Source organism: Suricata suricatta, chromosome 14, assembly GCF_006229205.1.
Source record: "Suricata suricatta isolate VVHF042 chromosome 14, meerkat_22Aug2017_6uvM2_HiC, whole genome shotgun sequence".
Lineage (NCBI taxonomy): Eukaryota > Metazoa > Chordata > Mammalia > Carnivora > Herpestidae > Suricata > Suricata suricatta.
The window spans coordinates 4,142,149-4,157,202 of NC_043713.1; the positions used below are offsets into that span (position 1 = coordinate 4,142,149).

Genomic DNA, 15,054 nt, shown 5'->3' on the forward strand with positions numbered 1-15,054 from the left:
CACCGGCCTAGCGACAGCGTCCCAGGAACACCTCCCTCGGGCCGGGGCTAGGCCCCAAGCTCAGCCCCTGTGGTCCACGGCCCCTGGCACCGGCTTGCCTGTGCTCTCTGGCCACCGGCAGGGACGCCAGGCTCACCTGCCCTTGCGCCCCACCCCCTCCACGCCCCGAGCCACAGGTGTTGGTGATGTCAGCTTTCACAAGGCCCCGGATCGCAGGTGAGGTTCCTTTCCGCCCATCACCGGAGATTTGATTCCCTGAGGAAGCAGCGCGCGAAGGCCCTTGAACATGTAGTCCGAACAGCGGCTCCCCGTGTGGCAAACGTCGTCATTTCCTACACTGCAGCCTCCTGCCGGCAGAGGGACAAAGTCTGCTTCCCGGGGTCCCGGGTAGGCAGCAGACCGTGCAGTGAGAGCCTTGGGGGCCACGTGACGGGAACGGGGGAGGGAGGGGGAGTGGAGACCCTTCTCCCTTCTTCCATTTGCCCTTGACTTTACAGAGTTAGCAGGTGCCCACAAGGTCCGGAGCCCTTGCAAGGCTCCCCTATTTAGACCCCAGGCCCCCTTTACACCTTCTGCCCTGCAGCATCACCTCACCACCCCCACTGGGGTCAGCAACTAGATACACCTGCAACCCTCCGGCCTCCTGTCCGTTCCCGAGGCTTCCCTCGCTCCCCCCCGCCTCTGCACGCGTCCAGTGCCGCTGGCGACGCCTCTCGCTAGGCTTTACGGGGTACACTGAGAGTCCAAGCGTCTCCCCGCGCGAACACACGCTGCGGAAGGGGCCCGGGGTCCTTGTGACTCTGGGATGCAGAAAGCTTGGAGCTTTCAGCAAAGCTTGCAGCGCATTGCCGCCGGGAGCCGATGGACAGGGACCCACCTTGGTTTTGCTGGCTCAGGGTCTCCCAGCCTCCGCCCAGTCCGCATTTGGGGGGGGGGGCTGACTCTACTGTCGGGGGCTGAGGAAGTGGCCACAGGGCAAGCCCTGTGGATGCCAAGTCCTCTCCAGTAATTTCCACCACTCTTTCTTACACACATATTCTTTCTTCTGGATTTCTCCCAGAATAAACGGTGTGGCCTCCCACGTCTTAACCTTGTGCGGATGGAACTGCCAGACCCATCTGGGCGAGGTTTGCTCAGCACAAAGCCAGGAGAAGGTTTTAAGGCACCAGCACAGACTGCACTGAAGAACTCGCATGGTGAGGGGGTAGACAGTGAGACAGTGGCATTTGGAGAACAATCTTAACACCGAAGGCCTCTGTCATGAGGGCCCTGGAGGCCGTTGGCAGCTGGCAGTTCCCAGGGGTGGCGATGTGACGGGAGCAGGGCCGGTGTCCTAAGGACAGGGACAGATAGTCATTTGCAGAGAAGCTGACTTGTTGCCCTGTCTCGGGAGCCTCATGGGGTGTGGGGTTGCCGAGACTCGTTGGGGACACTCGAGAATGTATGACATCTTCTCTCATTAGGCTGTGGCTAAGGCAGGACTGTGGAATTCAAAACCGGAGCCTGACGGGGGCTCGAAAATGAAATGCGAGGGCTAGAGCAGCACTCAAGACGCCCACAGAAGCACATGTGATCTTCTCAGATGTGGGACAGATGTGGCTAGAAGTTTCCAGTTAAGGGGTGTGGGTAGACATCATGGTTTTTAAGGCCCCCGGGAAGAAATAACTTTCAGCAGAGAATAAAAAGTGCCCTCAAACTGGTCTCAATTAAAGTGGCTGCAGGCTACCGCCCAAGTTCTTAACCTTCCTAGACACCCTGTTCTCTCCACACCCTCTTTCAAAGGACAACGCTCTGGATGGCAGAAGAAAACCCTCCTTGCTTTCTTCCCTTTACATACTCCTGAATTCCCTAGAATTTGTGACTTTAAGGAATTCGAGGAATTCAAACTACCAACTCCAGGATTTCCTCACTTATTTTTATCAGTTGTTTCTTTTTTTTTAATAGTTTATTTTCAAATTGGTTTCCATAATACACCCAGCGCTTCTCCCCACAAGTGCCCCCCTCCATGACCATCATCCCCTTCCCTCCCTCCCCCTCCCCCTTCAGTCCACGGTTCATTTTCAGTATTCAGTAGTCTCTCATGATTTGTGTCCCTCACTCTCCCCAGCTCTCTTTCCCCCTTCGTCTCCTTGACTGTTAGTACACAAGGCAGGGACCTGTACAGTGTTTCCGGAGCACAATTTTGATCCCATTAAAGAGGATTCCAATCCTGTAATGAGAGAAATGACCAGTGTCTCAAAACTTAGCAGAATCACAGGGCTGTGAGAAAGAGGTTGAACGACCCCTTTCTAGATGCTACTATGGTTAGAGAAGGACAAAAGGTAGTGCGGTTAGGAGATGGCTTTAGATATCACTAAGAACACATGGATTCAGGGGTCGTGTTTATGTTCTAGCTCCTCCCGGCAGGCGGAGCAGAATCCACAGTTCCCAGCTCATGTTCCCAGCTCAACACATGACTCTCTTCCCCACCAAACGACACTAATAAAGGGTAATGCCCTGGGTGAGACCAGGTAGATACCAAGTTATATGTACAGATCCTTAAAGAAGAGAGAATGGTCATTGTAATCCTCAAATTCCTACAATATCTTAAGAGATAGGAGGTTGAATTAGTCTTTGAAGCTGCATGTATTTTGCTTCTGGGAAGCCGCCCCAGGGGGTAGAATACCCTCTTCCAGGAAGGAGGGAGATACTTGAAACCGTGTGGCTCTGGTTCTGGGGAGCCCAGACTTCCTCTGCATAACAAGGTAAAGGGTGTAATTATTGTGGTCAGCATCTTATTTCTACAGACTGTAATTCTTTAGAGCAGTTTTCTTTCCCAAATATGGATTTGCCCTACAATGTGCCAATATTTTATTGCTTATTTTTGTGGAGTTGGTGCATAATTCCTCACAGGCAGGGTCAAGAAAAAATCCGCAGACAGCAGGAAATACATGCAGGCCTGACCTCTTCACTCCTATGTACTGGAGATTGAAAATGAAAAAAGCAAAGAGGAAGTCAGGTGAGGCAAGGTGAAGTCAGGTAGAAGAGGGAAGGGAATCAACTGGGTTTGGGGTAGTCCAGCACACAGACCATAGATGGGGCTGCAGAACAGGTCTTGGTAAATACATTTACAGTGAATGACCACAGTACCGTTGAACTAGAAAACAATGACAGAAAGGGACCTGAAATGGCCACACATATTTGAAAATTAAAGAACAAGTTTCTAAATAGAATTTGAAAGTATTTTAAGCTGAATGAAGATATAACCACAACATGCCAAAATTGTGGGATGCAGCTAAAGCAGTGCTTAGAGGATCAGGAATAGCACTGGTTGTTTGTATTAGAAAAGAGAAAGATTGAAAGTTTCCATTATATCAGCTAACCACTAAGTCCTGGCAGCTGTACTTCCTGGAAGTTTCTTAACCAGTGTATTTCTCTGCATCATGCCACTGAGTCCCTGCACGATCCCCCACCTGCAGTCTTGTGTTCCTCCCTCCTAAATCTCCAGGCCCCCCTGCCCAGCTGCTCTCACAGCTCCTCCTGCCTTGCATTCCAGGTCTGCTGACCTTCTTGGCTCCTTGGAGTTCTCCTGCTTTTCTCTGGGTTTTCACACGCACACCATTACTCTGCCCACACACCTCCAGTTCACACCACTGATTCCCACCCATCAAAATATCCTAGCTTAAACTTCCCTTCTTCCTGGAAACCAGGCTCCTGCTATGGCTTCCATGAAAGCTCGCTGTACTTCCTTTGTGGTAGCATTTAATGCATCCTTATGACGTGTTGGATTTGTGTCTCTTCCCCACTGGACAGGGAAACAGCACCTGGGACTAATACACGTGATATTGCATATCTGGCCCCGAGTGTAGCTCCTGCACATAGTAGGTCCTGATTAAATATGTGACAAATGAATGAATGAACTATTTTAGTGGAAATACACCATTACATTTGTGGTTATAGGTCAGTGAGGTCAGGATTTGGGGATTACAGATTGTGGTCAACATCAGTCATTTCCTGGCATCCACTTGCTCTTCCAACTTGACGACAGCTCTGAATTCTATTTGGGAATCTGCACGGTTCCTGGGATCATATACTTAGCCTGGCTCCAACAGTTACTTAAATATTCACCATTGAGAAAACTGATCTGTTCTTGTGGTTTCAGCTGCTCAAAGGTGCAATTTCTCAATTAAATGAGTTATTGGGATTCCCTAAAAGGCTCCAGGGCCCTCCTATTTTATCATCTTCATGTCACAAAGGTGCCGGGTGACTTCTCTGGCAATATTCCTGTCATGCTTCCTGGCAGGACTATTTAGAAGTGTCTGGGCGATTGCCCAGTGCTCTAGAAAGAGCGTAAGCAACAACTTGGCACATGTCAGACTGAAACATGCCTAACACCACGAGGAGATGCAACAGATAAGAAAAAAACCGGAAAACCAATGTGGAATTAAACGAAATCTAAACAGTATCTCTCCTGTGATATTTTTGCACATACCAAGCAAAAGGAAATGGCTGTCTGGCCAAAAGAGAAAAATGCTGTGACATGCCCCATCCACTTTTCAAAACACTGACATGATTTGTCTTTTTTTGGAAAATACAAATAGTTCATTATAAACGCTGGGGACATTTTACAAATGCATATGAAAGAGAAAGGTCACCCAAAACAGTACACAAAGTAGCCGCTGGTAATGTTCTGATGCACTTCCTGTCAGAAGTTTTTACGTATGTAATACCGAAGTATATTTTCCTTTTCAAAATCCAGACGTATGTTTCTGTAGGTCACTTGTGTGCACACAGGACCCCAGAGAGCGGTTTGCATAACCTTCCGTTTTGCAGATGTGCTGTGACTTATAGGAAACTATCCTACTGGTGAACTGTTGGTTTCTAAGTTTTTACGGTTGTAAATTACCTGGTGGTGAGCACACTGGATACTAATCTTCATGAGCGTCTGCTCAAATCACAGGTCAGCCTCTCCTCCTGTGTTTGGATCCTCTCTCACTTTCTCCAGGACACTCCTGCTCCTCAGAGCTCCCACTTGAGAATCCGGGCCGTCGGGGTGCAGACACTCTCTGGTATCTTCCATCCTGCACAAAGCAAAACCCTTCCTAACTGCCCTCTCCACACCGGTGATCGCTTCCCTTTTGTCTGGTCCTGGGTTCAGCCTCCACTTCCTTATCTCATGTTTACTGGCATCGGCTCTTATAGGGTGTGGCCCCACCCCTCAGGGAAAAGGGCTTTTTCAAGGTGACCACCTGTCTGTGCAAGTGTCTGTGCATTTCTCTGTCCTCTCTTGTCCTTGACCTTTTGGCACCATTCAGTCCAGCGTACCTTCCTTCCAGAAAGAGTTCCATCTCCTGGCTCCCATGATACCAACTCTTTGGTTCCCTTACTTCCACATTCTTTGGTGGCTCGTCTCCTTCAGCTTGTGCAGAAATGGTGGGGGTACCCTAGGGCCAGATCTCGGACCTCTTCCCTTCTCCGCCTTGCCTAGGTAATCTTACTTCTCCCAGGACTTTAACGACCAGTGATAGGCTGGTGACTGCAGACATGCATCTCCAGGCCAGACCTCTCTCCAGACTCACTGCCTACCTGGTACTTCCTCCGGAAGTCAGTTAGGCATCTCTAGCCTAATGCTGCTAAAACAAAAACACTTATTTTCTCCATGTCTTCAAAGCACTTCTGTCCTTCCTCTGGCCTTCTGCATCTCAGGAAATCCCATGATGAGTCGCTCCTTTTTTAAGGCAAAAACGTAGGACTCATGTTGATTTCTGTTTCTCACCTTCACATTCAACCCACTATGAAGTTCATGTGTCTGTCTCCAAAGTATTTCTGAGTTCGGTCTGTGTCTCCGTCTCCACTCTTTCTTTCCTTATCTAAGCCTTTACCATGTCTGGCTTGGATGACGTAGATGACATCAGGATGACCTGATGTCTTGTCCTGGTGGGACCCGTTCTCCACGCATCCCCTGAATAGGCTCCTTGCCAGCCTCCAAGCATCGACCTTGCCGTGGTGTCTGAGCCATCTGGCTTCTGCTTTCTGTTGGGGCTCCCCTCCTACCGCTCCAGCCGCCGGGGCCGGCTTGCTCTTCCTCTGCGCTCCATGATTTCTTACCCGAGAGCCTTTGTGTTTGTTGCTTCTCCTTCCTGGGACATGCTGCTCCCTATCTTCACATGACTGCCTCCTTCCCACCACCCAGGACTCAGCTCCACTGTCACTTTAGAATTCAAAGTTGGCTCTCCCTTCACATGTCACCTCCAGAGCCTGAGAAACTTGCCTGTATGCAAACCACACGCAAAGCAAATTAAAAAAAAACCAGCTAAGTGCCAGGTGGAAAGAACCCAGAGCCCCTCAGCAGTGGAATGGACAAGTTGTGGCATATTCGTGCGATGGGACAGTCCAACAGAAGGAAAAGGAATAGACAAGAACAGGAGCATCAGCCTGGTTGGACCTAAGATCATCATGATGAGTATAAGAAAGACGTCACAGGGGATACATGTGGCGGTGAGGTAACCCACACAGCCAACAGATGTACTGTATGGGGAGAGAGCCACATACGTGGTGAAACTGTAAAAAGCATGGGAATGACTAACAAAGTATTCCGGGCGGGGGAGTACTTCCCTTCTGTGGAAGCTTCTGAAGTCTCTGACCTTGGACAGTTACCATAACGTCTATACTTCATTTTTAATCTCTAAGTTGCATGTTTATACTTTATAAATGCTTTTGAATTCATGGTGGTTTTTTTTTTTGAAACAAAGTTTTTTTTTTTTAAGATCAAGATGAGTGGGCGCCTGGGTGGCTCAGTTGGTTAAGCGTCAACTCTTGATTTCGGCTCAGGTCATGATCTCTGTGTAGTGAGACCGAATCCCATATGGGGCTCCACACTGAACATGGAGCCTGCTTAGGATCCTCTCTCTCTCTCTCTCTCTCTCTCTCTCTCTCTCTCTGCCCTGCCTGCATGCTCTTTCTTAAGAAGAAAGAAAGAAGGAAGGAAGGAAGAAAGAAAGAAAGACAGAAAGGAGGGAGGGAAGGAGGAAGGAAGGAAGGGAAGAAAGAAAGAAAGAAGGAAAAGCAAAGCAAAGCAAGAGCAAGAAGAGACTGTAAAGCACCGGAATTATTTTTTCCTTATAATTATAATAATGATGTGAATTACGCTCACTCTGTATCTTGGCTCCCTCACTGCTCAGTGAAAGAACTGGACTTGACCTCTTTCTGTTCTTACATTCTGTCCTTCAGCAAAGAGCAGGCCGGCTTGAAGGGACCTTGAGAGGAATCTGGTCTATCTCCATGCTTTCCAGAAAATTGTCAGTTAATTAAAACCAGTCCAGGCAAAAGTGAACCAGTTTGATTTGGAAATCCCACCCTCCCTCTGCCCAGGAAGAAATTACACAGCCTTGTTATATAATTAACTTTAAATATCTGGAAACTCTTCCTTCTGACCGACACAGATGGTTTACACTTTGGTGCCTCTTTTCATACAATGAGACAGCGCATTCAAAGTTGAAAATTTGGGGCAGACGAAGTCCAAGCGGAGAAATGCCAGGGCTCCCCACACCCACGTGGAACTCGATGCCCGTTCCTGGAGCGACAGGGCGGAGCTGCGGCGGGGAGTACGTGCGTGGAGAGGGACTCCGGCTAACACGGTCTTTGGCCGAATCAAATCCTCGTCGAGTCAGTGGTACAAACGTGGCGTTCGGGAGCCCCTCAGAGGCGAACCTGCCTGGCGCACATCGATGTTCCTCTGCGACAGGAGCGCCCAGCCCCGTACGTGTCCATATAAATATTTTCTGATAACGTGGAGGAAACGTTCCGTTTCTCGCCGCCCCCAGGACTGCACTGCACTTGAAACCAGGTTGACGAGGGCTAAATTTAATCATTGTGTGACCCGACTGGGTACATGCAACCTGGCGTATTGAATATCCTACTTTATGTTGTTTTTATTCTCAATTTCATCTGGTTATTTCCTCGGGGACCACAGAGCAATAGTCGGCAGCAAAGTAACGAAATGTGGTAAATGTGGTTAAAGAGAAATAGAGCTAAAAATGCTTTGCTTTGTTTCATCTCAGCAGCCCCATATGCAGCGTGGCTTGCTTTATTTTACAAAGTCTTAAAGCAAGTTCTGAGGAGGAGAAAGGCAAGTTGAATTTACCGCCGCGGGGGGCGCAGGGCCTTCGCAGTTTCTAACACAGGAGCTCTCTGCCTTGTAGACAGGCCGTGAGCGTCTGGGTCATAACCGTTACCGGCCGTTCCTACTGGGGCCCGGGGCCAGCTCGCTGAGTCCGAGGGGACCTCCTGAGCTGGGAGATGGCACGGGCGGCAGGGACCGGCCAGGCCTGGGACGTCTTCATCCACAGGCATTTGCCTGGCCCGGGTGACGTCAGCACAGCACGTGGTTAACACCAGATGGACTCAGGATCGCTGAGAACACAGGCCTTTCTGCTTCTGAGAGAAGCCTACCCTGGTTTCTCAAATTTTTTAAATTTTTTAAATGTTTTTAATTTTCTTTTGAGAGACAGACAGACAGTGTGAGCAGGGGCGGGTCAGAAGAGAGGGAGACACAGAATCCAAAGACAGGCTCCAGGCTCTGAGCTGTCAGCACAGAGCCCAACGCGGGGCTCGAACCCACAAACTGCGAGATTGTGACCTGAGCTGAAGCCGGACGCTCAACCCACCGAGCCACCCAGGCGCCCCAGCCCTGGTTTCTCAAATCGTTCTCAGTGCTGTGCGCCGGGAGGATTTGGGGGTGCTGGCCTCGCCCGACTAAGTGTGATTCTCAAGGGACACAGAGGGGAGGGGGAGGGTTCCTCTCCTGCACCCCTCAGCTCTGGAAGGGCTTTTTCTAATGCAGCTCCAGGCACCCCTGCCAAATCCTGCCTGGATTAGAGACTCACGGGGCGGGGTCACAATTGTTCTAAAGGTTACACCGGGCAGGAGGCAGAGGAAAGAGTGAGAAGCGCGAGGTGAAGAAAGGTGTTGAAGCATTGCGTGCGTTTGCAGATCACTGACACTCATGACAAGGATCACGTCTCCGTGTCTTCTAAATCCTTCTTTGGTATCACGTGTTAAAAAAGTCTTGCACGTCGTGAAGCAGTGCGGCTCACCTGAGAGGTCGCTGCCCCGGGGGCTCTGACCGTCCAGGCCAGTGGGTCCGCCTTGAAAAAGCATTGAAAGGACGAATGAAATATTAACTATAGCAAAAAAAAATCCTTAAACAATATGGTTGGATCTTTTCTGGTTTTGAACTTCACAGGATTGGAAGCTCTTTCCCACCTCACTTCTTATCATGTCAGTAAGATTCCTGAAGGCCGTTTGGTGCTGTGCGAGCCATTACGAACAGTCTATGAAATCTTACTGATTTACAGTCTGTTTCTGGGCCCTTTTGTGTCAGTGGCCTTGTCAACATGGGCACCCATACCATAGTGTTTTTATTATTTTAGCTTTGTAGAAATCTTGCCGTCTGGAGAGAAAGAGAAAAACTTCTCGCTCTTCTTGTTTTTCTCTGAGTCTTTGTTTCTTCTTGACTTCTGCATGCCCCTATCAGTGAGCAAGCCGATCAGGTTCTAAAACAGACCTGTGGAAGTTTGGCTCAAAATCACAACCGAATCTTTCCATTATCGAGTTTCCAATCTATGAACAAAGCACAGGTCTCCGTTTACTTTGATATTCTTTACTATCATTCAAAAACCTTTTGTTTTCTCCCTAAAGCTTTTGGTATTTCTGGCACTTTTGTATATTATTTTAAGTGGAATTCGCGGTTTGGGCTCTCCTGGATCACCTTGGTGAGTCTGGGCTGAGACCCAATGGGGCGTGTGTCCCCCCTACTCTTCTCACACTGCGGCGGTGCACCCACAGCCCTGGGGGCGGGGACTGCTGGCTCTCCTCCACACTGAGCACCGTTTCAGGGTCCCAGCAAAGCAAGGCCACTGCAGAGTGAGCGGGCATGTCCGCTAGGCCCCCCACCTTTCGTAGGCACTGGCGTTTCACATTTCTGTTCCCCTCACTCCTCCACGTCATCAAAACACAGCTCCGGCTCCAGGTGGCTTACCGAGTGTCTTAAGAACAAAAGTGATTTTGAATCCTCTGATCTCTTAGCCTTTATGCTGGTAATTCCTTGTGTCCTTTTGGTTCTTGAATGTTTCTGTGAACTTAAAAAAAATGTAACCAGCATTATTGGTTGTCTTCTGTGACAGGTTTGCTTTAAATAACGTAGCCTGCCATTATCGAAAACGGGAGCTCCAACAGAGAGGCTAGTTTTCAAATTCTGACTCAGACCAAAGCAAGCTCACTGGGTCCAGAACTGAAGGGAAAGAGTGTAGGCGGGACTCTGCGACGTAAAGGTGCCGTGCGTGTTTATCTCGCTATAGCAGCGCTGGTATGGAGCAGAACTACGAATGGATTTGGAAAAAAAAATCCACATTTTAAAGAAAACTTTTAATAGTTTAAACAGTATGTTTATAAAACTCCATTATACTATTCATTTTAGTTAAATGATTATGTTGACATATGTTCCTTTTTAATTTTTTTAATGCTTATTTATTTTTGAGAGAGAGACAGAGACAGAGTGCGAGTAGGGGAGGGGCAGAGAGAGAGAGAGGGAGACACAGAATCCGAAGCAGGCTCCAGGCTCCAAGCTTGTCAGCACCGAGCTGGATGGGGGATGGAACTCACGAACTGTGAGATCACGACCAGAGCCCAAGTCAGATGCTTTCCTGACTGAGTCCCTCAGGTGCCTTGATGTATGTTCCTTCTAAGCATATACCCAAGATTCTACTTTAAGGCAGCTTAACTCATGTTTTCAGAGACGTAAATATTTTATTCCTAAATTATGTGATAAGTAGGCACATAATAAACCATAGAATCAATTATGTTTTGCCAAGTTTCTCCTTGATTACAACTGCAGATTTCTACTATTTTTACATAGGGATATAGGCTACCAACTGGAAATAATTCCTATTGACACTCTGTAAAAAAGCTAGTGGAACAAAGTTAAAAAATATTATGCATATACGATATGTAATTTCTTTCATGGCTAAATATCAATAGCAAAACATTCTTCAAATACTTAAATTCATAAACTTAACAATATAATGAATATATAGTAGCAGCCAAGATGGGCTTTGTAGAATACAATAAAATATTGATGCATTTTATTTTTTGTAGGAACTGGGAAATTTTTCTCTGGCCAAAAACAGAATGAAAGAGACATGAAATATTAAGAAAATCACTCATGAACATTCCTCCTATAAAACAAAAACTAATAAGCTAAGATGATCAACTATTTATGGTTTTTCTCTGTTAGTATTTAGGGGCCATAGGTTCCAGAATTTCAAAAAAAATTATAGAGGAAAAACTCAGGATGGAGAAATCCTTTCCATTTTATGTATTCTCACCAGCTGTCTGTTCCTGGTGGAGTGTTGTCCTTTTGTTTCAGTTCACGTGTCCCTTTCTCCTTGCCGTCCCTTCAGGCCATCCGGGACTCGGTGCAGGTGTCCTGCCTGCGGAGGACCAGTGCTTGGTTCCTGTCCGCCCGACTGTGCCCTAGGCCACCGTCACACTGTAGCCGCCGCAGGGGCCTGGGAGGCCTGAGCGCGCCGGGTCTCAGGTCTCCTCCTGGGCATGCAGGGGTGCCGACCTTGCCATGTGCACACTCCCGTGTCCTTGGCTCTGGGACCCCTCCCCTCGTTCTGGCCTCTCCCCTCCCCCATTCCTTACGTGCACTACCCTGCGCTCAGAATGGCCATCCGTGCCCTCCTCTTCACTCCCTGCCTCTCCCACGACTGACAGTCCCATGTGGACGCTGCCCCAGCTGCATTTCCCGGAGCTTTAATGCTCTTGGCTGTTGGCCTTGGCGTCCTCACCTGGAGCTCCTGCCAGCTCCACCGGCTCGGTTCATGGTGGACTGACCCCGCCGTCTTCCTGCTACATATTCCCCGCTGCCCTTCCACGTTCCGTAATTGTAAAAAGCGACATTCTTCTTGCAGGGGTTCAGGATTGAATATCCAGCTTCACCTCGGACCCTGCCTCCAGCGTGTCCCATCGACAGCCCGTTTCCCTGCTGGCCCCTCTAGGTCTGTCAGTAGTGTCTTTTTTTTTTTTAATTTTTTTAATGTTTTATTGATTTTTGATACAGAGAGAGACAGAGCATGAGAGGGGGAGGGGCAGAGAAAGAAGGAGACACAGAACCGGAAGCAGGCTCCAGGCCCTGAGCTAGCTGTCAGCACAGAGCCTGACGCGGGGCTCGAACCCACGAACATGAGATCTGACCTGAGCCGAAGTCGGAGGCTTAACCGACTGAGCCACCCAGGCGCCCCAGTAGTGTCTTATTTTCTGTTCTCTCTGCCCGGATTGGGCTTCTGGAGCGGCCCCCACATGATTTTGCTGCCTGGCCTAACACTCCCCGCTGTCACCGTGGCCTGGTGTGCAGTCACTCACGGCCACCGCAGAGCCGGTGTTCACTGTTCCTAAACACAGTACCTCTTCGTGCTTTCGTCACACGGCCCCTTTGGAGCGCCCTTCTCCCCAGCCCTCCTGTGTCCCAGGTGCGTCTGGCATAACCACGGCTCTTCCTTCCAGGTCCGTGGGTACCCAGTGCCCGTCAGCTAGGGGAGCAAAGCGTTTGTGTCAAGAGATGTAAGATTATAGAGGCCGTGGGAGAATACTTTTCAAGACGGGGATAATCAAAGGATAGAATTGTTACAGGTAGAAGAAAATAAGGTTCTGAGAAGTCCACTGATGACACCTGGAAGAGCCATCTACACACGATTTTTATTTCTCCCTCCTCTCTTCTCCCCTAAACCCAGTCGGGCTTCTGCCTCTGTCGCTCGGTGGAGTTCTCGCCATCGAGGCCTCCACATTGTGAAACGTGACCGTCAATCCCCAACCTTCCTCCTACTCCAAAGCCTGTTCCTTTTCATCTCAAGTGAGATGTGACCCAGCCAAACACACGTCATGTTTGTCGTCTCTCTCCGTGGTCACCAAAATACCCTAAGGCCAGTGTTCACTGACATATTCCAAGCATTCTACAATAGTGCTCGGTACATAGCAGATACTAAATCAATACCTATTGAATGAAATGAAGAACGTTTGAGAATAAAAGTTCTGTGAAGTGGTGATGATCTAACCAGTTTACAGGGGTGCGGCAGCAAATGCAGGTGAAGAAATTTAAACTATAAATAGTACATGAAAAGTATTTTTACATTTCTATGAAGATGATTCTTAGCATTAATTTGGGATATTAACATAGGTTTTTAAATTAAATGGCTAATCTTTTAAGATTCTGTATTTAGGCAAACATTAAATTATTTAAAGTTGTAATGGCTCTGAAACTAACATGCAGCTGGCATGTGAAGAATGACTGAGGGCGGAGCGGGCGTGCTGGCCATGATGCATGTAAGCCGCCGAAATTTTAACAAGGAAATACAATTTAGTTTTCCCTAATTAGATTTGGAATTATCCCGGCTTTTAATTTCATTTTATCAAGGATAAAAATAATAAATTCAAACAAGTTTCAATAAAAATTGAGAAAATGAAGATATTTTCAACTAACAAAACAACTCTATACTTGCCTATCTTTTACAAAATAGTTTATACAATATTGTCACCACAGTGGAAAGCTGGCAACAACTTAAATGTCAGCCAGTAGGGACCGTTAATATAGTAACACCCCCGCGCTACAGAATGAATCCTGGGCACCCGTGAGGATAACGATTGTCCAGTGATAAAGGAGCTCCCACAGCAGTGCATGAGGCCCGATTTCCTGTTGACAGGTGTCTGTGAATGTCCATCCACGTTCGGAGGGCTATCTCTGCAAAGAGGAATTACAGATTCTTTTACTTTTCTCTTGAAACTGTTTTTGTATCACTCAAATTTTTTACAAGGTATATGTCAACTTCATATTTGGCAGAAATAATTTCCTATAATGATATCCTGTAGTTTTTCTCGCTATGCTATTATTTCTAGGTGATGGAATGTTTTTTTAACTTAAAAATTATCTTAGGTCTTAAGTAATTCAAAGTGGGAAAGTGCTATCCTTCTAAAAATTATGAAATCTGGAATAGATTTCATTTATTTTTAAAACTAAAATGAAAAATTTTAAGGCATTCTAGCACACACACTTTTTTCCCTTAACCACCTACTGGGTATATTAAAATGTAAGATGTCAAAAACTACATGAACCACAACATAATTTCTTAAAAGAGGAATAGAATTAAGTACTTTTGGTTAACTGAAATCAGGCTGAAATTCTATTAATTATAGAACGAAATAGCATTTATAGAAGAAGAAAATGTTTTCTATTTTGTTCATAAAGGAATTTGAATTGAAAATAGTCCAACAGTTCTGAGCAAAAGAGGTATTTGCGGATATTTTAGTAATATGTTTGTTCTTAGAATAAAACAGATGGTAGAACGGAATAAAATGTAATTTCCAGATGCATGGTTTTCTGAATTCAGTGACTTGGACTCAGCATTATCAGCTAAATCTCAAGTTTGACTTTAGCCAGCACTGCGATTTTGTGGAGTAAATTTTAACTCATGTTATCATGGGTAAAAGTCCCAACAGTCCACGTTCCAGTGGTTGTGGACTCAGATCTTCAGGCCGTCTGCTACCTCCATGACCTCTTCTTAGTCTGCAGAGACCGCGGAGCACAGTGGGAGGCAGCCTCTCTCCACCTCATCCCTCTGTGGGCTCCTTTACGATTTGCCACAGATTCTGTGTATGGCCCTCACTAAAGGGCTGCACTGTCCCCAACATTTCTTATTTCCTTGCTGATTATAAGGCTTCAAAGAATTTAAAAGTCGCTCCTTCTTACCAAGAGGTTGGGGATCTCTAAACGTGACAATTCCAGTTCAGATAATGTAATGAAAAACATCAAAATATGTCACTTAAGTTACCTGGTGGACATGTCCTTCCTTCATATCCACGTTCCGGGTTTTAGGAATGACGAGAGATTTCTGAGCTTTTGATCTGTCCGCAACACGCATCTGTAATCAGATTGAAGAATCACACTTGGTGGAAATGAACTGTATGTGCTCGCAGTTGTGTTAGGGGGGATGTTCTGTTTCTCATCATGTTTCTAGATGA

The 15,054-nt window shown here is 47.2% G+C and overlaps 1 protein-coding gene and 1 long non-coding RNA gene across 4 annotated transcripts in view; one reads left to right on the forward strand and one right to left on the reverse strand.

The window, feature by feature from the left end:
• LOC115278036 overlaps window positions 1-15,054 on the forward strand; it is a 26,506-nt gene continuing 11,452 nt past the window's right edge. For 2 of the 3 annotated variants that reach the window (XR_003902651.1, XR_003902650.1), the window contains exons 1-2: window positions 1-216; window positions 1,061-1,196. This is a non-coding gene — a long non-coding RNA (uncharacterized LOC115278036). Of the gene's footprint in view, window positions 217-1,060; window positions 1,197-1,463; window positions 1,697-15,054 lie in introns of those variants that run through there. The other variant, XR_003902652.1, reaches the window with a different exon arrangement.
• Window positions 13,540-15,054, reverse strand: part of C14H18orf63 (chromosome 14 C18orf63 homolog) — a 27,389-nt gene continuing 25,874 nt past the window's right edge. Inside the window, exons 12-13 of the mRNA XM_029922469.1 lie at window positions 14,865-14,954; window positions 13,540-13,777 (exon numbers count right to left, since the gene is read on the reverse strand). Coding sequence (XP_029778329.1) covers window positions 13,772-13,777; window positions 14,865-14,954 — 96 coding nt within the window. The 3' untranslated portion in view covers window positions 13,540-13,771. The remainder of the gene's footprint in view (window positions 13,778-14,864; window positions 14,955-15,054) is intronic.